The following is a 25,406-nucleotide window of genomic DNA, read 5'->3' as shown; positions in this document are numbered from 1 at the left end:
TTTGGACATCCAGATAATAAATCATTACAATAGTCCAGTCTAGACGTGACAAATGCATGGACCAGTTTTTCTGGATCATTTTTAAATAAGATGTTTCTAATTTTAGAGATATTACGCAGGTGGAAGAAGGAGGTTCTAGTAAAGTTTTTAATGTGGGTGTTAAAAGACATGTCCTGATCAAAAATAACACCAATATTTTTAACATTAGAGCTGGGGGACAGATTAATGCCATCTAAGGAGGGAGAAAGACTGAAAAATTCATTCCTAAGGTGCTCAGGTCCAAAAACCAAAACCTCAGTCTTGTCTGTGTTCAACAGGAGAAAATTAAGGGTCATCCAGGTTTTTGTCTTTAAGACACGCTTGTAGTCTAGGTAGCTGATTGGATTCATTGGGTTTAATGAACAAATATAACTGTGTGTCATCAGCATAACAATGGAAATGTATCCCATGCTGTTTAATAACTTTACCTAATGGAAGCATATACAGTGCCTTGTGAAAGTATTCAGCCCCCTTGAACTTTTCAACCTTTTGCCACATTTCAGGCTTCAAACATAAAGATATAAAATTTGAATTTTTTGTGAAGAATCAACAACAAGTGGGACACAATCATGAAGTGCAATGAAATTTATTGGATGCGTCAAACTTTTTTAACAAATAAAAAACTGAAAAGTGGGGCGTGTAATATTATTCGGCCCCCTTGTGTTAATACTTTGTAGCGCCGCCTTTTGCTGCAGTTCCAGCTGCAAGTCTCTTGGTGTGTCTCTATCAGTTTTGCACAGAGAGACTGAAATTCTGCCCATTCTTCCTGCAAAACAGCTCGAGCTCAGTGAGGTTGGATGGAGAGCGTTTGTGAACAGCAGTCTTCAGCTCTTTCCACAGATTCTCGATTGGATTCAGGTCTGGACTTGGACTTGGCCATTCCAACACCTGGATACGTTTATTTGTGAACCATTCCATTGTAGATTTGACTTTATGTTTTGGATCATTGTCTTGTTGGAAGATAAATCTCCGTCCCAGTCTCAGGTCTCTTGCAGACTCTAAGACTCAAACATTTGAGGAGTAAACATTTTTAATAATCACTTTAAAAGTTATAAATGTTGTCTTTGGCGCTTGTTTGTTTTCCATATATATTAGTGTGTGTGAATGACAGGCATTAACATAAAACACTTTGAAGTCCATTTCCTTCTATCAGTTGTCCGTCAGTTCTGCCACATCCAATATGGCGGCCACGCCGCCGTACCTCTGCAACGGGCCAGCCCACTCAACCAGGTGTCCACTAAAACTGCCTTACCATTTGTCTGTTGTGAACGCCCTGGCAGATGACAATAGCCAATCAGTGATGGAGAAAGGTCAGGGGAGTTTTGCAATGAAATAATGATGAATGATTGTTTGAAATGTGTTTAATAGGTTAACTCAAAAACTGCAGATCTGATTCCAAATCCACCCAAATTATCCCCACCCGCTCAAAGCAATTTTTACCTGCAAAATCAGAATGAAAACCGCCCAATCTGGCAACACTGGTCAAGAGGCCTTCCTCCCATTTTTCTTAAAGAGACACGCTGCTCGCTCCCTCACTATCCATCCTTCGGTTCAAACAGTCTTATACTGCCATCAGGTGGTCAAAAAAGGCACTACACTCAAAACAAATTAACCAACATTTCTTTTTAAATTTGACAATAATTATTGCCAAATTTCAAACAATATTATCATTTATCGCAATAATTTCTGAGACAATCACTCAGAAAAATTTGTTTTCGTGAAAGGTCTAAAAACAACAAACCCTGAAGTTGTGTTGTGCTCAGTTAATCTGTGGATTGTTCAAATAATTTACACTGGAACACTGAAATAAATATGACATTCATATGCCATATTTATTTGACACATGTAAACACATGTGTGTATGTAAACATATGAACACAGCTGTATTTGTTGTGCTCTTCCTCATCGTGCGAATGTTTATGAAGCATTCACACTGTTGTGATCCATTTTTCTTCCATACGTTTTTCAGCATCGTTCTCATTCCACTGTTTTTGTTTTATTTCAACAAATCATAAATCAAAACGTTCAGCTCTTTCAGGAGAAGGGTGCTATGACTTTTGGTATCGGTGCAACTTTAGCTTTTTGACATATTTAGCCTTTTCTGCCATTTTTTCTCTCATAGAAAATGAATTGAGCTCATTGTACATTCTTAGATCTGTTCACAACCTTTTACTGCTCCTTTCACATTTTGTTCTGCTTCAGCTTCTTTCAGCTTCCTTGTGCAAATAAAAAAATATATCAGCTACTTTCAGCTGTTTTGTGCTCCCTTCAGCTTCTTTCTGCTAACTACGGTACAATTTTTGTGCTTCTTCTAACTTCTTTCAGCTAGCTTCAGCTTTTTCTGCTATTTTAGCAGTTTTATGCTAATTTTAGTTTTTTTTTTTTTAGCAAATTCCACTTAAAAAAAAATTTTTTTTTTTTAGCTCATTTCAACTCTTTCCACTTCCTTTTGGTAATTTAAGCTTCTTTCTGCCTTTTCAGCTATACTTTTCAGCAATTATTTACTTATTTGTTCATTTTTTAGCTAATTTCTTCATTTTTGTGTTTATTTCTACTTATTCAAACCGAATTCAGCAAATATGTGTTCTTTCTTCTTTCTTCTTCTAATTGAGGCTTGTTTGCATTTCATTTACATTTCAGCATTTTTATTTAGCTAATTTCAGCGGTTATTCAGCAAGTTCTTCTGCAATAAGCTTTCACTCTTTCGCAGGAAATGTAATTTCTCTTGTTGTGTGTAGCTGCTGTGCAAGAGCTTTTGATGCTAAACAGACTTTAGTCTCAGTGAAGTCACGTCTTGTTAACAGTTACAGTTCTTGTTCTCACGCTTCTACTGATGACACATCTCTGCTCCTGAATGCAGGACATTTCCTTGCACTGCGTCATTAAGAAACTCCTTCTGCGCCATCTTTTTTACTTTCATAGATCAGTGTGAGTGTGCATGCGTCTCTCACTCTGTCTGCAGAGTCCCTGCTAAAAGTGGCTGCCGAGCTATAACTCTTTCTTGTCATAACAGAAGATAAGTTGCTTCTCTGTAAAGAAGATGTCTTACTCAGAGAAAATATGCAAAGCTTGACCTCTGACCCCCCCCACCCCACCCCGCAGACAGTTGTAAATACATGAATAAACATAAATTGAGTCTGTTTGTTGCACTATAAAACCTAACTTCATGTACATATTTACATACAGTATGCTAAGAAAATATGTTTTCTGTTTTATTATGGATAAAAGAGAATAAGAAGCAAAGCAGTCAACAAAATGCTTCTAAATTCACATCACAGCCTTAATTTAAAAGCCCTCACTGCTTCAAGTCCAATGGCAAGAGCAAGGCAACAATAATGTAAAAAAATGATGAAAAGAGTTGTAGCATAATGTGAACATAATATGCTCAGAATATGTTTGGGAAGGACTTTCAGCCACTACAACACATCATAGCTCAGCATCTGTAACTCTGGGTTACAGCTTTTTTTTTAGTGTTTTCTAAGGTCTGATAATGTGGTGGCTGTCTTAAATGGCTCCAAAAGTCAATCAGCTGGGAATTTACATTAAATGATTATTTCCTGAAAGTTTAATAATAATAATAATAATAATAATAATAATAAAAAAAAATCGTCCAGTAGTTTCACGAGATATTTTGCTAACAGGCAGACAGGCACACAGATGCGCTCAAAACATTGACATCAACACAACTACTGTGCTCGTCTAGACGAGTAGGTCTAGACTGACATCTGCTGGTGGAAAACAGAATTGCATCCATCTTTAATTTAAAGTTAATACACTGTTTTTAAAGACGGGTATCGTTTTTTTTCTACTATTATAATCAAAATAACGTAAATAAGAGTAACGAGGTCACCTATCAGTAAGTGATTAACATTCACGAGTCACTCATTTAAGCGTTTCGTGTGCATTTCGTCAACCTAATGAATGTTTTAGCAAGTCAAATGACCATTGTTTTTCCTCCATCAGAGTCCCCTTGTGTCATCGCTCTGCTTTCTGATTGGTCGCTTTGACCAACGGCCGAGACGGCAGCCAATCAGATGCTTCAGTGTCCAGTTGCCACCCCCCTTTGCGCACGCCTTCTAATGACGTCACGTCCAGCTAACGCGATACTCTTGCTGGACTTTAGAGACAGAGGGGTCGCATATTGCGGTAAAGGAAAAATAAGAAAAAGAAAACGCCGAAAGGAGGAAGGGTTTTGTCGAGCTGATACCCCGACGTCTGTCGACATATTGGAATAGCGTTCGTTTCACGGTAAGCTCTTTAAGGTGCCCGTTATTCGTGTTATTTGGTGAACTCACTGGGTTAGGAGGACACCGAGCTGGACTGGGTTAGGGCCTGCAGGTGCCACATCTGTTTAGCACATCTCTGCAGTCACACAGTTATTATTAAGTGTCATTCATACCCTAACCTAATGATATCCATGATAATAATAGTTTAGAGAAATGGCTTTATTGATACAAGTATACCTCTGCTATTAATTCATATAAAAACCAAATATGACGATAAGCAAGCTGATGCTAGCTTGGTTCTCTTTAATGTGGGGCTTATCGTCACTGTCATTAGTTGTCGTGATTTAGTTTATCTTATCTTTTGGTTGCTCTGAGTGGGTGTTTGTGAAGATAAACGGGCTCCTAATTAAATCCAAAGGGATGTCTTCATATACAGCCATGTCTTTATGTCCCTGGAGTTCATTAAAACCAAACAATAGTTGCTTGGTTACAGATCTGCTCTATGTGTATCTTTCCTACTCCATATCATGTTCCTGTTTATTCAGCTAAAATGGCTGAAATGTGCTGTATGCCTAAATATCTTGTTACTGTTCATGCATTTTCTTACAGTGTCCTTTGAGGTGATTTCCCATGAACTGACCGAGCCTGTTTTTCATTGAATCAGTAATATGATGAGGTTCAGAGGGATTTAGGGCACCCACAGATCATTCAGATGAACCGTCCATGTGTACGCCTGTCGCTGAACATGATATTATCACTGTGATTTTTGTTGTGGAAACATCCTCTGAGCTCGTTCACTGACATCTGTTGTTTCGTTGGAGACAACCAAATGACATGCATGCAAATGGACCCAGAACCAGCCCTGCAGTAAAGATTAATGCAAAAAAAAACCTTTTGTTTTCAGTCAAGAAAAAGGTTAAAAAATATAGATGTTTATATACGGTAAGTGAAATAAAGATGAACTTTGACACTATTGTAAGGCGTCCTTGTTGGTTACAGGTAGGCCTGTCGCAATAAACAATAAATCAATCGCATGATAAATGAAAATTATCAACCTCATTTTCATTTATCGGCTTCATCGTTTCTTCATGTCTCTCTCTTTCTACTGAAGACACTGGACGACAAAAGGCTCACCTCTGGTGCTCCTCACTGCTCCCTTTCTCTTTAAAATCCATTTTAACCGTCCAAAATTGCGTTTTTGGATCGTTAAAAGCAGCTAAGCTGATCAGCTAAGCTACGAGCTAAGGCAACAGGCCGACCTCAAAAAACCTCAGTCTTGTCAAAGCTCCAAAGTTCACGGATGAAACCCGTGCCTTTGTGTAAAACGTTGTTTTTCTCTGCAAAAGGAAGAACTTGTTTACCGATTTTTTTTTTAAAATTAAAAGCTTTGCGTGAAAAATGCTATGCTAAAGAGCTCAAACCACACCAAGCGTCCGCCATTTTGAGAACTGAAAAACAGGAAGGAACAGCACATGTCACGTCAAGGGGCCTCCCTCCCATTTTTCTTAAAGAGACACGCTGCTCGCTCCCTCACTACCCATCCTTCTGTTCAAATAGTCTTATACTGCCATCTGGTGGTAAAAAAACAGGTACTACATGCAAAACTATTCAACCAACATTTCTTCTTAAATTTGACAATAATTACTAATTATTGTCAAATTTCAAGCAATATTATTGTTTATCACAATAATTTCTGGGACAATTAATCGCCCAGCAAAATTTGTTATTGTGACAGGCCTAGTTACAGGTTAATTATTTGAATGGATTGTAATCACCAAAGAAAGAGCCTACTTACAGGAAATAGGGTAAAAAGCTCTGATAACTTTTTCCACAACAGGGATTTTAGTCTTTCCATAGTTCCAAAGGACAAATGAAATTGACACCATTCAGGTGAGCTTTGGGTCAGCTGGTATTGTAAAAGCTGTCTTACCGGTGCATTGAAAATAAATGACTTGGAGTTTCACTGTGACCAAACTTCCAAAGCCTTTGTCGTCATAGGGCTTACACGTTCAGGCACCACACAGTGACGTGTAGTAGATTTAGAAACAGTGTCCTGTTTGTTAGGTTTCATGTTCACACGAGCTTTGCATTTAGAAATAATCTACAACGTATCCTTTCTCCTGGGAGAGTAAATGTCAGTTGCTGCTATTAAACCTTATTATTGCTCATGGTTGAAAGTGAAAAAAGTAAAAAAAAAACAAGCCTGTGTGAGTGCCTGTGTTTTTATGCACTGTCCAGTCTGTCTGTTAGAAAAATATTGTGAACCACTTAACAGATTTTAGCAAAACTCTCAAAGTAGTCGATGACTGTACATCAAGAAATCATTAACATTTGGAATGGACCCAATTCAAGCTGGTCACGACAGCTCATTAAACTTAGCCAACATATACAGGTATAACTATAATTGCCAAGTTCACCAATTTAGAAAATTTGGCATGCCAGTAACAGCACGGTGGCACATTTGGAAGAGCTGCCACCTCTCCAGTGAGAAGGTTGCTGGATCGAATCCCGGCCGGGGACTATTCTGGGTGGAGTTTGCATGTTCTCTCCGTGCATGTGTGGGTTTTCTCCGGGTACTCCGGTTTCCTCTCACAGACCAAAAACATGCATGTTAGGCTGATGGGTGACTCTAAATTGTCCCTAGATGTGAGCCCAAGCCCGAATTTCTGGTCGGGTCGGGCCAAAATGATGTGCTTGATGGGCGGGCCAGGTCAGTCTCGGGCTTTTGATGCTTTTTTAAAATGGGAGAACTCACTCTACATAGCCAGCACAGTGAAACCTGCTGATGTGTGTCAGGTAAGGTGCACGTTCAGGTCCGACCAGCCGGTTGAAAGAGGTTAAAAAAAAAAGTCTTACGTTTTAGATGGATCACCAGATCATCGGTCGCACACGTCTGCTGATCAGCCGGATGGATCACCGGCCGCGCGCGCCCAGCTCCGCACCCTGCCGTCATCTGCAGTGAAGGAAGTAGCAGCATCTACAAAATAATAATAAATATTTTTGTTCCGTCTGTATAATAGCCTATGTTTAGAGCAGATTTTTTTAGGCTATTGGTTTTGTATGCTAATATCCATTTGGTGACTTGTTAATAAACAAGAAATTTTATATCTTCCTTTCTTTGAAATATGTTTTCAAAATATCATGTCAAACTGATTTGCTTACAAAAGCAGCAAAAGCTTAATAAAAAAAAGTATATATATTTTGGGGTTCGGGTCTGTAATTACAGGCAAATTGGTGGGTCGGGTCGTGCTCTGAAAACATGGCCACTGGCTGGTGTCGGGTCGGGTTGTTTAGACCCGAATACAACTCTACTGTTGAATGCAATCAAACTAATATAAACTAATATAACTAATATACTAAACTAGTATTAACTAAACTAATATAAAAAGGTCTTTATACTTAAAATGCAGATAATTCAATATCAGTTTTTCTACTCCAGATACGCACTAAGAAATTAAATGATGTGTGTGTGTGTGTGGCAGATTGCCCTAAATCAGTTTTCTGTTCCAGTGATTGTTGCTTTCGTCTCTGAGGTTTTGACGGTTGGGGCAGATGAGCAGAAAAGAGGGTTTACAGTGTACATAAGACATGACTGAGACATCCTTGGAGGACCGGCAGTGTTTCAGCTCTCAGTCCAGAACATTTTCCATTGTTGTTATTCATGAGCAGGCTTGCATGGTGGTTTGTGATGCATTTGTCTCATCACAAAACATTAGCTGGTTGTGAAATTCACTTTGTTTTAATGAGGTCTAAAGTGGAACAGATAACCTTCAGGCACTGAGAGCATCATGGGCACTTTTTTATTTCAGCGTGATGGCTTAAAGATTAAACCTGGAAGCAGTTTCCCCATCATGTAGGTTTCACACACACCTCTTCCAACATGAGTGTGTGATCTGGTGTGGCTTGTCACATTTGTGTGTGACTGAGGAGGAAAACAAAGTGTGAAAACAATTGGTACAGACATGTCTACTCACAACATTACCCACCTTCTTTCTTTTATTTGATTTACTTGGGTTCATTTCATCAACCTCATCTGGAGCTGTATGAAAGGTGTGTGTGTGAACCATAAGATAATAGTACTCTTCTCTGGATGGGTTGTCATTGATCGCTGAATCGAGAGTCACCGTCTGCAAACAACAATCCGCTGTAGTTTTTCTTTGCTTCGTCACTCTTGTTTCTCTCATGATTTTATAGAGAAGTGAACTGGGGAGAGACACGCGCAGGGTAAACTAGTTAACAATAAAATGTGACAACTTCATTTTCGTCCTTTCTCAAGAAAGATGTCTCATCTGTGGTGAAAGGAATTCGTTATCTAACGCGCCTCTGGAGGTGACTTTTATCTTCCAAAGTGAAAAAGGGCAAAGGTGAACGGGACGTTTGGTTTGTTGGCTGTAAATTATGGACAAGATGTCAACATGTCTCTCTTACATTACATCTTGTCACTGAAAATCAGGTTGGTGTTAATTAGAGTTGGACCAGTCATAGTTTTCTAGACTCATTCCAGTTTCTACCTTTTGTTGAGCTCCAACTTGCCAGTTTCAGTTTCTATCTCAGAACAATAAACAACAACAGACCTTTTTTCTGATTTCTGTTTGAATTGGACATTTGTCTGTGTTTATAACAGTAAGTTTAGAGAAAAAAAAACAATTACATTTTCTCCAAGGTTACAGAGCTTTCTTCGTCTGTGACTACATTTCAGCCTGCATGATATTAGAGAAACATAGCAAAACAATATATATGTTTTTATTTTTTACTTTATTAATCAATACATTGTGCAATCATAGCATATATGTAAAAGTAACATTTGCTGCATTGCACAACATTTAGACTTGGGCTCATTTTCATCTGAATATTATTATCATATTGAATATTGTGAAGAAAACGTCAACATTATGAGTTAAACTCGCATGTCCTGTCCACAGTGTTCACAGCACTCGCTTGTGAGTCCATCCGATTGCCAAATTTATATTTTTAGCATTCATTTTGTTGAATTCTTTGCAAAGTTGATTGTATTCACAGTTGCACACTTTTCTTTCATCATTTACCGGTATACGTGTTAGCTATATTGTGCAACAACCCTATTGCAAATTATAAATGATACAAGTACCAATCCTCCAGGTTTTTGGGCAGAGGAATTTGTGCAAAGAAAACTCATGTACTCTTTACAATCCAGTTTGTAGATCCTTAATATTTTACATACTTTTGCACACCTCAAAGCATAAAAGTGCATCAGTTGAACACTTTGTCGCCAGTTTAGGTGGAAGCTGGGATATGGAGGAAAACAAAAGCCTGAATAGTGAAGTAGCAGCAGACGTCTGTAGAAAATTTAGTTTCTATTGAGTATACTCTTAAATCTCTTGTGCGTCCTCTGACTTTATAGTTAAACACATAATAGATGTTACAAATAGTCATCTATCTTCATCCACTAAAAATCTTTACAACTAAGATGTGCTAGCATGATTTAGCTGCTTAGAAACTGTACATTCACTAACAAAAAAAAAAAAAAAAAATCAAGAATTTTTGATTGGTCACTATGCATAGACATTCATTTATTTATTTTCTGGACTTCAAGAGTCCCTATTTATGCTGTCACTTCTATGCTTCTTATTTTAAAGTGACCCTTCAACCCAGAGATGAATTTCGAACAGCCCCCTCCGTATCCAGGCAATGTCCCAACAGCTCCGGGCTACCCAGCGCAAGGCCCACCTCCACAAGGTTACCCTCCTCAAGGTTATCCTCCACAGGGGTATCCTGTGAACATGGAACAGCCCAATCCAGCTTACCCTAACTACCCTCCTGGACCAATGGGACCTGGAGGTCCATATCCTGGCCCTGGACAGCCTCCTTATGGATATCCCGGTCAACCACAGTACGGCTGGCAGGGTGGACCCCCTCCTGGGCCCATGTATGGAGAAGCACCAAAAAACACAGGTGAGTGTGAAAAGAGACGTTTATGTCGTGAATATAGGTGTGCAGGAGGTGTCTCATACCTCTGATGGCATTAAAAATACTTTGTTTATTAGACTGGGAATACAGCCGAATCAGGAGGCTGCAAGTCAATTATCACGACCAGTAATACTGGCCAAGCTACTTTTACTGCTACCAATCTGTTCTGTTAACTTCTGTGACTAACAAGGTTGAGTCAGGTCCTCTGGATGAATTCTTCTTTGGTGAAACGTTTTTGTCTTTTATCCAAAAGACTTCTTCAGTCTGAGGAGCTGCAACAAACTTTGTCTTATAAATGACACCTTATCATGGTGGATCAACCAGTTTGCTGGTGACAGACAAAACTAGTTCACATGCAAAAAGAGCACCATCAGCCTAACAATCGATTGTTAGTGCCCCGGTGGCCACTCGCTATTCACAGAACTTGCTAATATCTGTGACTAGTTATTCAGATGACTTTATTTATGCTTGGAAAATATACCAGATCATAAAAAGGCAGTGTTAGCTGGAAATATAATTTTTATGCAACAGTGCACTACTAATTGGTCCTTCCTTTTCTGACGATCCAGTTGAATTAGTACATCCAAATGAAATATGTATGAAAATTTAAAAGAAACCAAGGCTGGCAAAAATGTTTTCTAACTCTTGGTACAGAATTTTCTTTAGGTTCATTTACACAGTACAAAAATCCACAAACTCAGTGATACATGTGATTTTATCATAGGTATTATCAGTAGTAAAACTATATTTAGCTTTTTCATCACATCAGTTGCACCTGATCAACTCTTCTTCTTTCGGCTTTTCTCTCTTCAGGGGTCGCCACAGCGAGTCATCCATTTCACTCTGTCCTCTACATCCGCTGTCTTCACTCCAGCTACCACAATGTCCACTTTTAACTGCATCCATATACAAACCGGATTCCAAAAAAGTTGGGACACTAAACAAATTGTGAATAAAAACTGAATGCAATGATGTGGAGGTACCAACATCTAATATTTGATTCAGAATAGAACACAAATCACAGATCAAAAGTTTAAACTGAGAGAATGTATCATTTTAAGGGAAAAATCTGTTGTTTCCAAATTTCATGGCGTCAACAAATCCCAAAAAATTTGGGACAAGTCCATTTTTACCACTGTGTGGCATCCCCCCTTCTTCTTACAACACTCAACAGACGTCTGGGGACAGAGGAGACCAGTTTCTCAAGTTTATAAATGGGAATGCTCTCTCATTCATGTCTAATACAGGCCTCTAACTGTTCAATCGTCTTGGGCCTTCTTTGTCGCACCTTCCTCTTTATGATGCGCCAAATGTTCTCTATAGGTGAAAAATCTGGACTGCAGGCTGGCCATTTCAGTACCCGGATCCTTCTCCTACGTAGCCATGATGTTGTGATTGCTGCAGAATGTGGTCTGGCATTATCGTGTTGAAAAATGCAGGGTCTTCCCTGAAAGAGATGACGTCTAGATGGGAGCATATGTTGTTCTAGAACCTGAACATAGTTCTCTGCATTAATGGTGCCTTTCCAGACATGCAAGGTGCCCATGCCACAAGCGCTCATGCAACCCCATACCATCAGTGATGCAGGCTTCTGAGCGGAGCGTTGATAACAACTTGGGCTATCCTTGTCCTGTCTGGTCTGGATGACATGGCGTCCCAGTGTTCCATAAAGAACTTCAAATCGTGACTCATCTGACCACAGAACAGTCTTCCATTTTGCCACACTCCATTTTAAATGACCCCTGGTCCAGTGCAAACGTCTGAGCTTGTGGAGCTTGCTTAGAAATGGCTTCCTCTTTGCACTGTAGAGTTTCAGCTGGCAACGACGGATGGCACGGTGGATTGTGTTCACTGACAATGCTTCCTGGAAGTATTCCTGAGCCCATTCTGTTATTTCCTTGACAGTGGCATTCCTGTTTGAGGTGCAGTGATGTTTAAGGGCCCGGAGATCACGAGCATCCAGTAGAGTTTTACGGCCTTGACCCTTACGCACAGCGATTGTTCCAGATTCTCTGAATCTTTTGATGATGTTATGCACGGTTGATGATGATAACTAAAAAGTCTTTGCTATTTTACGCTGGGTAACACCATTCTGGTATTGCTGCACTATCTTTCTGCGCAACAATGGTTGAATTGGTGATCCTCTTACCATCTTGGCTTCTGAGAGACACTGACACTCTGAGAAGCTCTTTTTATACCCAATCATGTTGTCAATTGACCTAATTAGTGTTAATTGGTCTTCCAGCTTTTCGTTATATGCTCAATTTCCTTTTTCCATTCACTTATTGCTACTTGTCCCAACTTTTTTGGGATTTGTTGACACTGTGAAATTTTGAATCAACATATTTTTCCTTTAAAATGTTACATTTACTCAGATTAAACTTTTGATCTGTCATCTATGTTATATTACAAATAAAATATTGACATTTGCCATCTCCACATCATTGCATTCAGTTTTTATTCACAATTTGTTTAGTGTCCCAACTTTTTTGGAATCTGGTTTGTACATGTATGGCTGCCTTCTTTATTTTTTTTCCTGGCAGCTGCATTTCTAACATTCTTCTACCAATATACCAACTGTCCCTCCTTTCAATGTCATCCGCAAGCATCATAGTCCACGGGGATTCCTGCCTGACCTCATTTGATAGTTGGTTCATCACCAGAGCAAACAAGAAGGGGCTCAGAACCGATCCTTGATGCCATCCCACCTCCACCTTGAAGCTATCCGTCACTCCTACAGCACATCTTACCACTGTCCTGCTGTCCTCATACATGTGCTGTATCAGTCTAACATACTTCTCTGCCACTCCAGATTTTCTCATGCAATGCCACTCCTCCTCCCTTGGCACCCTTTTATAAACTTTTTCTGAATCCACAAAGATAGAGTTTTAGACAGATCTTCATTGTGTAGCTCATCCGTGTAATTCCCCTGTAGTTGCTACAACTCTGTACATCACCATGTTCTTAAAAATGGACATCAGCATAGTTCTCCATTCCTCAAGCATTTTCTCACCTTCAAATATACCATTGAATATTTAAATCAAAAACCTCACTGCCATCTCTCCAAGACATTTCCAAACCTTCACTGGTATGGTCACTTCAGGTCCTACTGCTTTCCCCTTCTTTATTCTTTTCAGAGCTTTCTGGACTTCACCCTCACTAATTTTTCCCACTTTCTGGTCCTCAAAAGCTTACTTTTGAGATTTCAACAGGAGGTTGGCTTGAAACAAAGCAGTTGAGGCAACCTATGTGTTAAGAAGCACTAATTCTTCCTTAACTTGTCTATTTTAGTTCCAGAGTGTGGGATTGAACATTTTGTTGGGTGCCAAAGTACTACTGTAATGTTTGTTACCATGTGGGTGTGTTCTCTGTGGCAGCCATCTTGTGTTCCAGCTAAAGAGGAAGCCCACCTCAAATCCATCTCTTTTATAGGAAGTGAGCTGATGAGAGCAGGAGTTTGATTGGTTGAGAATTAAAAGAAAGCCACAGTAATTAATTAAAAGAATAAACTGAATTGTAAATTGTGCATCTGTGGACATGAAATGTTTGCTTAGTATTTCTTTACCAATAAATAATTGTTAATGTTTAGATTATTTTTGTGATAGTGAACTTTGTTGTTTTTCCATTCTGGAAGGCTGAGATGACTGGCCAATTTGAATTGAAGTTGAATTGAAGACAGGGTCTGACTGGGTATATATATGGGTGGACTGCTGAATGTACGAGAGTCTGATGGAAGGCTTGTCATTTTGGGAGCCTATGTTTTTGTGATGCCTGGAAAACAATAAACCAACCTTGTTTGCTGCACAGACAAAACAGACGGATGTTCCCTCTTTTCCACACGACACCTCTGTGCAACACTATGGTACCAACCTCTGGTTGGCAGGATCGAGGAAGTCCTCTGGATGGGGGACGAAACGTTTCTCACTTAAAGAAACTGGTCCAGATGACACCATTTAACCTTTTTTGTTGTCTAACTGGATGATTGAGCTTACAACCCTTTTTCCTGGTCCACAGTTTCTATGACCTCTACTCTTCTTTCTCTTTCATTCTCTTCATTCACTGGCTCCTCAAAGTACTACTTCCATCTTCACCAGCATACTTCCATCTTCCCGTCACCCTCTCCTCACTTTTTAGAACATTACCATTCCTAACTTTAACAAGCCTAATCTGTTACACATCATTTCCAGCCTGATCTCTTTGTCTTGCCAATTGGTACAAGTCCTTGTTCTTGCCTTCTTTAGTGTCCAGACTCCCATACAACTCATCATACTGTATGCCTTCTGCTTTGCCTTTGCTACCTCCCTCTTTGCTCTACATTGCATCTCCTTATATTCCTGTCACCTCTCTTCAGTCCTCTCACTGTCATATTTCTTATGACACCTTATCAACTCTAAATACAGAAATTTATTAAGTGGCTCCTGTTTCTGTGTGTTAATTTTGCAGACCCAAGTCCTAGCATTCCTTGAATGAATGCATTGAATTGACTTTATTCAAGGATTCAAGGTTCTTTATTTCCTGATGCATGCTCAAGGTCCTTTATTGTCTTTCACATCACATGTGGTACATGAGGTGGAACAAAATTGTGTACACAGGGTCCCAGTTACATCCAACAGTATCAAAAATATTAAGTGTAAAAAGCAACAGTAAATAAGGATCTAAGATATCAACTAAGATATACGCTAAACAAATGCCCAATGGTGTGCTAGAAGATCTAAGATACGCTAGTCACTAATAGTGCAAAACAGTACACCGAACAAGAGCAGCACGGTTCTCATACGTTCGGTTCGGCTATAATTTACACGCTTAATGCGAGAGGATTCGGGCTCGGAGCTGACCACAAAACTAATATAAACTGGGATTTATTCAAAGCATGCAATAAAAATACAGAAACAAGGTGCCAAAAGTGAAAAATAAATAAATCTATAACAGCACGCTCCTATTGGCAGAGTGGTTCTGATGACAGTGAGGTTATCTTAACAACATGGTCCCGTTGACACAATGGTACTGTTAGCGATGTGGTTCAGTTAGCGGTGCGGTTTTGTTAGCAGTGTTAGCAGTGTTAGCAGGTCTTGTTAGCTGCTTGATGGTAATAACAACCGCAGCAGCAGCCCTTCCAGACTGCCCTCCAGAACCGGGTCCGGCAGACAGAGAACATCCAATGTTTCCCGACAGAACCGGCTTTATAAATAAAGTATAATAATAATAATTATTATAATTATTATTTATTATAATAATAATAATAATAATAATAATAATAATAATAATAATAATAATAATAATAATAATTATTATTATTATTATTATTATTATTATTATTATAATACTTGGTTGGGAATCCCTTTGCCTTAATCGCTGCTTCGATGCGACGTGGCATTGAGGCAATCAGCCTGTAGCATTGACTGGGAGTTATGGAAGCCCAGATTTCCTTGATGCTTGCTGTCAGCTCTTCTTTGTTGTTGGGTCTGGTGACCTTCATTTTCCCCTTGAGAACACCCCATAGATTCTCAATGGGGTTTAGGTCCGGTGAGTTCACTGGCCAGTCAAACACTGTGGCATGGGCATCAAACCAGGTTTTGGTGCTTCTGGCGGCATGGGCATGGGCCAGGTCCTGCTGGAAGATGAAATCTGCATCTCCATACAGATCCTCAGCAGCAAGAATCATGAAGTCCTCTAAAACATTCTGGTAGACTGTTGCGGTGACCTTGGATTTAATTAAGCAGAGTTTACCAACACCTGCACCGGCCATTGTACCCCAAATCATGACTGACTGTGGATATTTCACACTGGATCTCAAGCAGTATGGGCTCTGTTCCTCACCCTTCTTCCTCCAAACCCTTGGACCTTGATTTCCGAATGAAAGGCTCACTTTACTTTCATCAGAAAAGAGGACCGAGGAACCCGACAGTTGTAGCCCATCTCCCGGATGCGTCTGAATGTGGTGGTTTTTGAAGCTGTGACTCCCGCCTCATTCCACTCTTTCTGGATCTCTGACAGATTCTGGAATCTTCTCTGTTTGATAATCCACTGAAGCCCACGGTCATCTCTTTTGCTGGTGCATCTTCTCCTGCCACATTTTGCCCTTCCACTAGACTTTCCATTGATGTGCTTGGACACAGCACTCTGTGAACAGCCAGCCTCCTGAGCTATGAACTTTTGTGGCTTACCCATCCTATGGAGGGTATCAATGATGGTCTTCTGGTCAGTTCTTATGTCTGCAGTCTTCCCCATATTGAACGGAACTGAGACAATTGAACCAAACTGAAGCAATTTAATGACACCTGGGGAAACCTGTGCAGGTGCTTTGAGTTTAGTAGATGATTAGTGTGTCACAGTCAGTTTAAAACATTTATGCCCTGCAAAATTTGGGCTGATTTCTCCACAGTATTCTAATTTTTTGAAATTCTGTTTTCGTGGGTTTCATGAGCTGGAAGCCCAAATTATGTAAAAATAAACAGATAAATACTTAAAATTGTTTAAATTGTGGCCCCTGAATCTTTCATCTATTAAAAAATAACTTTTTGAATGGAATTATGGAAGTTTAAACAACTTTTCCATGATATGCAAATTTTTTGGAAAGGGTCTGTATTGTTCTTTTTGAACGATTTAATACAATACAATTACATTTTAATTTGGACTGAATTTGAATGAAAGGCAATAAGATTTGTTAATTTGAAAGACATTATATAATGACACATTTTTCGCTGTTTATGTAAGTCCTCTAAATTTGGACCATAAGGTCTTTAAAAAGTTTTAACTCCGTAAATCTAGCAGAAACCTTGTAGATGTATTGGAAATGACACCTATTACCATACACACATTCACCAGATTGACCTTGTGTTTTTATACATTCTTAAATAATTTGCATGTCAGTGGTAACTAATGTAAAAAGGATATGGTTTCCTGGAATATTTGTGCAGTTAATCCCAATGCTAAATTAGGTAAATGGTTCCTATGGTTGTCTCCTCTTGACTGTTTGTGAAGTGAGTCTTAAAAGTTTTTGCAAACGTCCAAACTTCCATATATGTTTAAAAGTGGTCTTGAACTACAGCTCTGTTGGATGTCTGAAGGTCTTTTTTTTAAATAATAATTTTCCATTAGTAGCTTTTTAGATTTACTTTTTCAGGTGCTTCATCTTATTCAGGGGCTCCCAAACTTTTCTATGGTATGGCTAAGCCTGTCACAATAAACAATAAATCAGTTAATTACATAATAAATGAAAATTATCAACCTCATTTTCATTTATCAGCTTTATCATTTCTTCTTGTCTCTCTTTCTACTGAATTATTTTTATTACACCTTTATTTAACCAGATAAAAAACTCATTGAGATCAAGAACTCTTTCACAAGGGTGACCTGGCCAAGAACAGGCAGCAGCAGCACACGTCATAAAAAACAAAACAAGGAGCAAGATTATGAAGACTTCAGAAATATATAAAAATATAAAACATACAGTATAACAGTAAATGGCAATAATTATTTAAAACAATAACAATTTAAGATCTAAAACACAGGCACTGTTGACAAGATATCCTTTGTCGGTTTTTTAAAAGTTTGCAAAAAGCACTAAAAGTAACAAGTTCTGTCAGTTTTAATTCAGCTTGCAAGGCATTCTAAGCTGAGGGGGCAGAAAAGCTAAAAGCTTTCTTGACCTTTTCTGTTCCCACACGAGGAACATGAAGATGCAAACAGTCCTTAGAGCGTAAGGCATAACTACTGTCCATTCTTTGAAGACACTGGGTGACAAAAGGTTCAACTCCGGTGCTCTTCACTGACCCATCCCTTTCTCTTTTTTCTTTAAAATCTGTTTTAACTGTTCAAAATCTCGTTTTTGGATCATTAAAAGCAGCTTAGCTGATCAGCTAAGCTACGAGCTAAGCTAACAGACCAACCTTGGGAAAAAAACCTACGTCTTGTCGAAGCTCCAAAATTCACGGTTGAAACCCATGCCATTGTGTAAAATGTTGTTTTTCTTTGCAAAAAGAAGCTGAGAACTTGTTTACTGATATTTTTTATTAAAAGCTTTGTGTGAAAAATGCTATGCTAAAGAGCTCAAACTACACCGAGTGTCCATCATTTTGAGAACCGAAAAAAATTGACAGCCCATGTCACGTCAAGGGGCCTCCTTCCCATTTTTCTTAGAGACACGCTGCTCACTCCCTCACTATCCATCCTTCGGTTCAAACAGTCTTATATTGCCATCTGGTGGTCAAAAAAGGCACTACACTTAAAACAAATTAACCAACATTTCTTCTTTAATTTGACAATAATTAATTATTGTCAAATTTCAAACAATATTATCGTTTATCGCAATAATTTCTGAGATAATTAATCGCTCAGCAAAATTTGTTATCGTGACAGGCCTAGCCATGGCCCCCCAAACAGCATTACCTTCTGGCCGAGGCCCTCTCGCAAACCCACAAGCAATTCTACAAAAATGTAAAGAAACATAAACTTTTAGAATGTTTTAATTTTTATTCACTATATTCAGTTAATTATTACAGCTGCTGAGCATAAAAATGTTATTAACTAACATGTTTTAAACACTGTAATCTATATGAAAAAAACAACAACAACCTTTCAACAAACTTTTGACCAGAACAAACGAAATCTAACCTCTCTCAAGCGTGTTTATCCCATTTTATTACAGTAATTTGTGTGTGTATATAAATATATAAATTTTTAGCTTTTTTTTTCTTCTCTCCAGCTTTCTGAGGCGCTGCTAGTGGGCCGCAGCCCCCACTTTGAAAATCACTGATCTAATTAACCAGTTTCGGAGTATTAAAATCCCCCATCTTAACCACTGACATGTTCAATCCACATATAGCAGCCAACTTAGCAAATAACTAATTTTAATCAAGCTAGCTTTGTGGGAATCACCTTTTTTATGGGGGGACAATATAGTTGACACCTGTCCACCTGTCTTTTTTTTTTTTTTACAGTAACAATTAGACCAAAAGTTTTATATTTATAATTTTTGTACCAAAATGCTTCTCTGCACTAAAGCAGATTTTTTCTGTATTTTTTCTGTATAGACTCAGCACAGCCTTATTATTTCAAGTAGGTCTTTTTCATTTTACACTTGAATGATTAAAAGGTCAACGTTAAGTTGTTTTACAAGCAACACTTGTTCTTCACAATGGTCAGGTACAAGGTCAGGACTGAAAAGAAGTTAAAAAGCAGCCAAGAAAAAAAAACCCTGCTTCATCTGAATAAAACGTAAAGGAATTAGTCCAGCCTCGAGACAAGACTGTAGGTTTTCAGAGCCATTTATATCAGCTGGTTTTATGAGTGCAATTTAAATGGTGAAAATAAAAAGCATTAACAGTTTTTTTTAATCCAGCTCCTTAGATCTATAAACTCCAGCAAAATTGTCTATACTAGAACAAAATTGTTTTCTAACTTTTATGTAAAATTGTTGAAACAATTCAAAGCTAGTTTATTAGGTGTTTATAGTTTTGTCATGTATCAGGTAGGGGTTGCACGACTTTGTTTTTTAAAGTCGACCTCAACATGATAAAAGTCGACTAGTCGCTGTGATGTCATAGGAACTCAAGACGCTATATCATATTCGCAAAAAAAGCCATTTATTATTTACCAAAATAAAATCTGTCAAATAATAGTTTTAGCTTCATTCTGACCTGTAACATGATATAAGCAAGGAATTCAATATAAAGTTGCAAACTCTGGGGAAAGTTCAAAGTCGGAAAGTTTCCATGCAAAATAAACTTTTATAGGAATTAACAGGAATTTATGGGGATAATGTTGAAGGCTGAATTTTTGAATGATGGCCCTCATCAGGGATTTTAAATAAAGTTGGCAAAATGTATTTTGGTGTAATCTTGAATTAAAACAATCAAATGTCATCGCTGTACCATGCAATGAGCAAAAATGATCAACCGAGTCACCTGAAGATCAAAAGTACTTCTTGAAAAAAGTTTTGTTCATAGTTTTTTTTAGTAAAATGAAATGAATTTAAAAGTTAAAATTAGCAGAGTAAAATTAGTTTTTACGTAGATAAAATGACAATTGATTTTTTTATTCGAATATGATCATTTGTTGGAATTACTCCGAACATTCAGTAATTCCCTTCCAGAAATCGTTTGCTCCTTTGCAGCCATGGTAAAGATTCTTTAGTGTAAAATCAAGTTGGATCTGAAATTTAAGGTGATATCGTGACAGCACGTCTCAAACGAGCATCCAGTAAACGACCAGACGTTAGCATCAATGTTTTAGAAAGCGGTGAGATGTTTCTGCTCCTGTATTTAACCCAAGATCTGCTCTGCTGGTCCGTCAAATTAATCATCCTTCCAGCTTTCTGCTGTGAGACTTTGATCGAGAACACTAATCACATGATCGTGATATCATTATCAGAACCTGGCTTTACCTTTTGACTGGAAGCAGGCCACTTAAAGCAGCGTGTCAGACGGTACCAGCTGTTAAAAGCTGGACGAGTGTTTGCTTCCACATAAATCATTAATCACACACAAGGAAGGGGAGATGTTTTTATTCAGGTCTTTTCTGTTTGACTCGTTTGTGTCCTCAGGCGAGAACTCAAACCTCATGCATGCAAACACAAATTCTTACTGTTTCTAATCATATATATATATATATATATATATATATATATTATATATATATATATAAAACCATTAAAACAGAATTAAAGCCACTGATGCACATTAAGAAAAGGAAACTATGTGGTATGTTGTGCTGAACGTCTCTGATGTGGCCAGTAAGGCAGCAGCACTGAGGGTACTTTGCTATCTGATCATGGCTCGTGGCTGCTATGACATCACCATGGAGACGTGCCTCCTATGAGGAACGTAATTAGAGGAAATCATATCAGCCTTGGTTACCCTTGAACTCACCGCTGGAGACTTAACGAAGTAATTCCAAGAATTATCTCCAGTTTTATGCAGTTTTGGACAAGAAACCACTTAATTGCTTTCATTTTGCCTGCTCGTCTTTTCTAACCCTTTTCACACTCGTTATTTCTTCTTCTTTTTTTTTTTACAGTGTATGTGGTGGAAGACAGGAGACGGGACGACACAGGAGACACGTGCCTGACAGCCTGCTGGACAGCCCTGTGTTGCTGCTGTCTCTGGGACATGCTGACATAACGCTGTTCCTCAACGGTTTGGCCCTGTTACCCTCTCGACCCCCGTCTCTCTGCAGTCCACGCCACCTTTCCCCTCTATCTGCCTTAAGCCCCGCTCCGTTCTACCGCTCTCCCTCTGTTTTCTTTACTTGTCTATAAATGAAAGCCTCGGTCCCACATGGAATGCTCTTCACCTGACGTTAAGCTCTCAACACTGATTCATTTGTACATAGGTTACACTGAAACTCAGCTTCTACACAGATGAATCTCAGGCCTTATGTCCAAAGTTAGGTACATACACATAACCACACACACACTCCAAGATAAATAAACAATCATGCATACTGTAGTACAGTGTATGTGGATCTCAGGCTTGTCTAGTGCAATGCTCTTTGGCACTTTACAATGATTACCTCTGTAAGATATCACTCCTGCCTGCCTGTTTTCTCATTTCCTTCACCCCCTTCTGCCTTTAAACGTCTTCAGTTCTTTTACCCACAATGCCTAAGGACTATCCTTCATTCTGGCCTCTGCTCCCAAAGTGCTCCAAGACCCGCGAGCTGATCTTAGATCTGTGTCTTTGGAAGGAATCAAATGAAAACAGAAGTTTTTAAAGACGACAGTGATTTATGTTTAATTACTTTCAACATTTAATGGCTGCAATATATATTTTTTAATTTATTTTATTGCTTACATTGATATGAAAAATTGTTCTACACATTTTTTTTTTATTATAAATTCTGGAAATAAATCTGAATATATGACACAAGTTGTAATGGCTGAACTGGAAAAAAACCCACATTACTCGTAGAATGCCTTTTTGCTTTGGATGAGTCTTGCATTAAAGTAATTTATTGCAATAATTAAAGACGGTGTCATTTCCAATTATTGGGTGGACTGCAGCATGATGTGTGCATGTACGTGGTTTATGGAGATCAATACTGCAGCTGCTGAAGCCTGATTGGATCTGTTCAGCATTTTTCAACATTGCTTCCAATGCAGGGCTGTGTTTGCAGCTCGTTTTTGGGCCCAGTTCATTAAAAATGTGCTCTATGTAAAATAAACCTCAACTTTATGCTGCTTTCAGCTCTTTTATGCTATAGATTTATAATATATTTGGTTTACTTTGGCAGAAAACATATTGGACACACAAAGAAATTGTACAAAGTATGGTCACATCAGGAGGGAAAGCAGGAGACACTCTGGACTTTGTCTGAAAGCTTCTGCTTAAAACAACTTGTTACTGGCTTTAACTCTTTATGATGGAGGGAAAAAGCTACATATTTAGAAGTGTTATAAAAACAAGAATGAACTGTAGTAACAACAGTGGTGATTCCTTACAGTCCTCACCTGTTGGTTTTTTTTTGGTATAGTCACACTTTCTTAAATGCGACGAACTGAGGCCAAATATTAAAGCACCATTCACACCAGTAAGGCCAGTGACAAAAATGAAAGGCGTAATCTACTCACTGTTTACTCTAGATTTAGTTTGAAGTTCCGTTTTAACAAATACAACCCTAATTCCAAAAAAAGTTGTGACATTGTGTAAAATGCTAATAAAAACTAAATGCAATAAATCTCATAAACCTTTTTTTTTTTTTACAATGAAACAGTAAATCTATCAAGTATTCAAGAAATTTGATAATTTTCAGAAAAGAAACGGGGGTAATTTTAAATTTGATAGCAGTATCTCCAAAATATGGCTGCATAATGTGGTAAAAGTAAGAAACGCTGGAAGAGCATTTTACAGAAGCTTTTCATGGTGTTTTCAATGGTAGGTGTTCAGCTTCAGTTTTGTAGCATGTTTTGCTGATGACGACAGTAAAACTGTTTGAATCTCTCAAAAGTAAAGATGGGCAGAGGTTTACTACTCTGAAAAAAACAACAAAAAAGTGGAACAATTTTGGAATAATATTTCTCAATAAAAAATGGGAATATGATGAATATCCCATCCATCCATCCATTCATCCTTTATCTTCTGCTTATTCTGAAGTCCGGTCTCGGGGGCAGCAGCTTGAGCAGGGAGGTCCAGACGTCTCTTTCCACAGCCACCTCTTCCAGCTCTACTGGGAGGATTCCAAGGTGTTCCCAGGCCAATCGAGAGACAGTCTCTCCAACGTGTCCTGGGTCTTCCCCTGGGTCTCCTCCCAGTCGGACATGCCCGAAGCAGCTCCCTAGGGAGGCGCTCAGGGGTCATCCTTACCAGATGCCCAAACCACCTCAACTGGCTCATCTCGATGTGGAGGAGCAGCGGTTCTACTCTGAGTCTCTCCCAGATAACTGAACTTCTCACCCTATCTCTAAGGGAGAGTCCAGCTACCCTGCAGAGGGAACTCAATTTAACTTCCTGTATCTACGATCTCATTCTTGTGGTCACTACCCAGAGTTCATGACCATAGGTGAGGGTAGGAACGTAGACTGACTAGTAAACGGAGAGCTTTGCCTTACAGCTCAGTTCCTTCCACCACAATAGACCGGCACACAGTCTACAATATTGTAGATGCTGCACCAATCCGTCTGTCAGTCTCGCACTCCATTCTTCCCTCACTTGTGAATAAAACCTCGAGATACTTGAACTCCTCCACCTGAGCCAGAACCTCGACCTGAAAAGAACAATCCACCCTTTTTCTGGTTGAAGACCATGGCGTCAGATTTGGAGGTGCTGATTCTCATCCCATTCTTTTCACACTCTGCTGCAAACCGCTTCAGTGAAAGCCGAAGATCACAGCATGATGACGCCAACAGGATCACATCATCTGCAAAGAGCAGAGATGGAATCATGAGGCCACCAAACCAGACTCCCTCCGCCCCCTGACTGCACCAAGAAATTCTGTCCATAAAAGTTATAAACACAATTGGTGAACGGGCAGCCCTGGCAAAGTCCAACTCCCACCCTGAAGGGGTCCGACTTACTACCGGCAATGCGAACCAAACTCTTGCACTGCTTGTACAGGGACCGAACAGCCCGTAACAATGGGCTCCCAATCCCATACTCACGGAGCACCCACTACCGTGTACCCCGTAATACTTGTACACTGCCTGGCCAATAAAAAAGTCACCACCTGGATTAAACTAAGCAAATAGGTACGAGCCTCCTATTGAATAATTACTGCATGGGTGATTATGTTTCAGCTACAACAAGTTATTTAAGCCCAACTGGTGCAATGAGTTGCTTCTCATTTCTTAAACAACCATGTTGAAAGACACATCACATGGTCGTGGAAAAGATGTCGGGTCTGTTTGAGAAGAGTCAAACCTTTGGCATCAAGCAGAGAAAACATCTGAGGAGATTCCAACATTTTTCAGTCAGGTCATCTGGACAGTTTCTTTTTTTGTGCTGAAACATTTCGCCTTCGATCCAGAAGGCTTCATCAGTCAAGGAAACACACAGCATAAAACTGGTTCTTCCCCCAACTGCTTACTCCAAAGTGGAACAAACCAGTTATGTTGGTGCTAAGATGGACTCTTTGTCACGCCCCCTCCTCCACGTTTCAGCACAAAAAAAGAAACTGTCCAGACCTGACTGAAAAATGTTGGATTGTATACCTGGATTATTGAGCATGGACTTTGTTGATCTAAGGAGATTGCAGAAACTACTAAAATTGTGTTAAGAACTGTCCAACGCATTATTAAAAACTGGAAGGCTGGTGGGGACCCATCGTCTTCGAGGAAAAAAATGTCGCCGGAAAATAAATCCTGACTGATCGTGATCAGCGATCACTTAAACGTTTGGTGAAATCAACTCAAAGAAAAACAACAGTAGCTCTCAGGGCTATGTTTAATAGTGAAAGTAAGAGCATTTCCACACACAAAGTGAAGGGAACTCAAAGGACTGGAACTGAACAGCTGTGTAGCCTTAAGAAAACCACTAACCAGTGAAGCTAACTGGAAAAAAAAGGCTTCAGTTTACTAGGGAGCATAAAGATTGGACTCTGGAGCAATGGAAGAAGGTCATGTGGTCTGATGAGTCCAAGTTTACCCTGTTCCAGAGTGATGGGTGCATCAGAGTTAGAAGAGAGGCAGGTGAAGTGATGCACCCATCAAGACTAGTGCCTCGTCAACAGTGAAAGATACTGGTGAAAAATTAATGCAACACT

The 25,406-nt window shown here is 39.1% G+C and overlaps 1 protein-coding gene across 1 annotated transcript; it reads left to right on the top strand.

The window, feature by feature from the left end:
* Window positions 1-4,123: 4,123 nt before the first annotated feature.
* Window positions 4,124-22,120, top strand: zgc:165573 (cysteine-rich and transmembrane domain-containing protein 1). The gene is made up of 3 exons (XM_037675980.1): window positions 4,124-4,287; window positions 9,881-10,196; window positions 21,228-22,120. Exons 2-3 carry the CDS (start codon window positions 9,899-9,901, stop codon window positions 21,329-21,331), a joined length of 402 nt encoding a protein of 133 aa, XP_037531908.1. The 5' UTR covers window positions 4,124-4,287; window positions 9,881-9,898; the 3' UTR covers window positions 21,332-22,120.
* Window positions 22,121-25,406: the final 3,286 nt, after the last annotated feature.

This window comes from Nematolebias whitei, chromosome 4 (genome assembly GCF_014905685.2).
Source record: "Nematolebias whitei isolate Nwh7 chromosome 4, NemWhi1, whole genome shotgun sequence".
NCBI lineage: Eukaryota > Metazoa > Chordata > Actinopteri > Cyprinodontiformes > Rivulidae > Nematolebias > Nematolebias whitei.
The sequence above is the reverse complement of the archived record's forward strand: the minus strand, read 5'-3'. Positions and strand labels throughout refer to the sequence as shown.

Bases quoted from the DNA above. Each gene is read 5' to 3' on its own strand.
- zgc:165573 (XM_037675980.1), top strand. From the start codon at position 9,899: ATGAATTTCGAACAGCCCCCTCCGTATCCAGGCAATGTCCCAACAGCT. The intron at 10,197-21,227 runs GTGAGTGTGAAA...TTTTTTTTACAG, and splicing joins AGAAGCACCAAAAAACACAG to TGTATGTGGTGGAAGACAGG.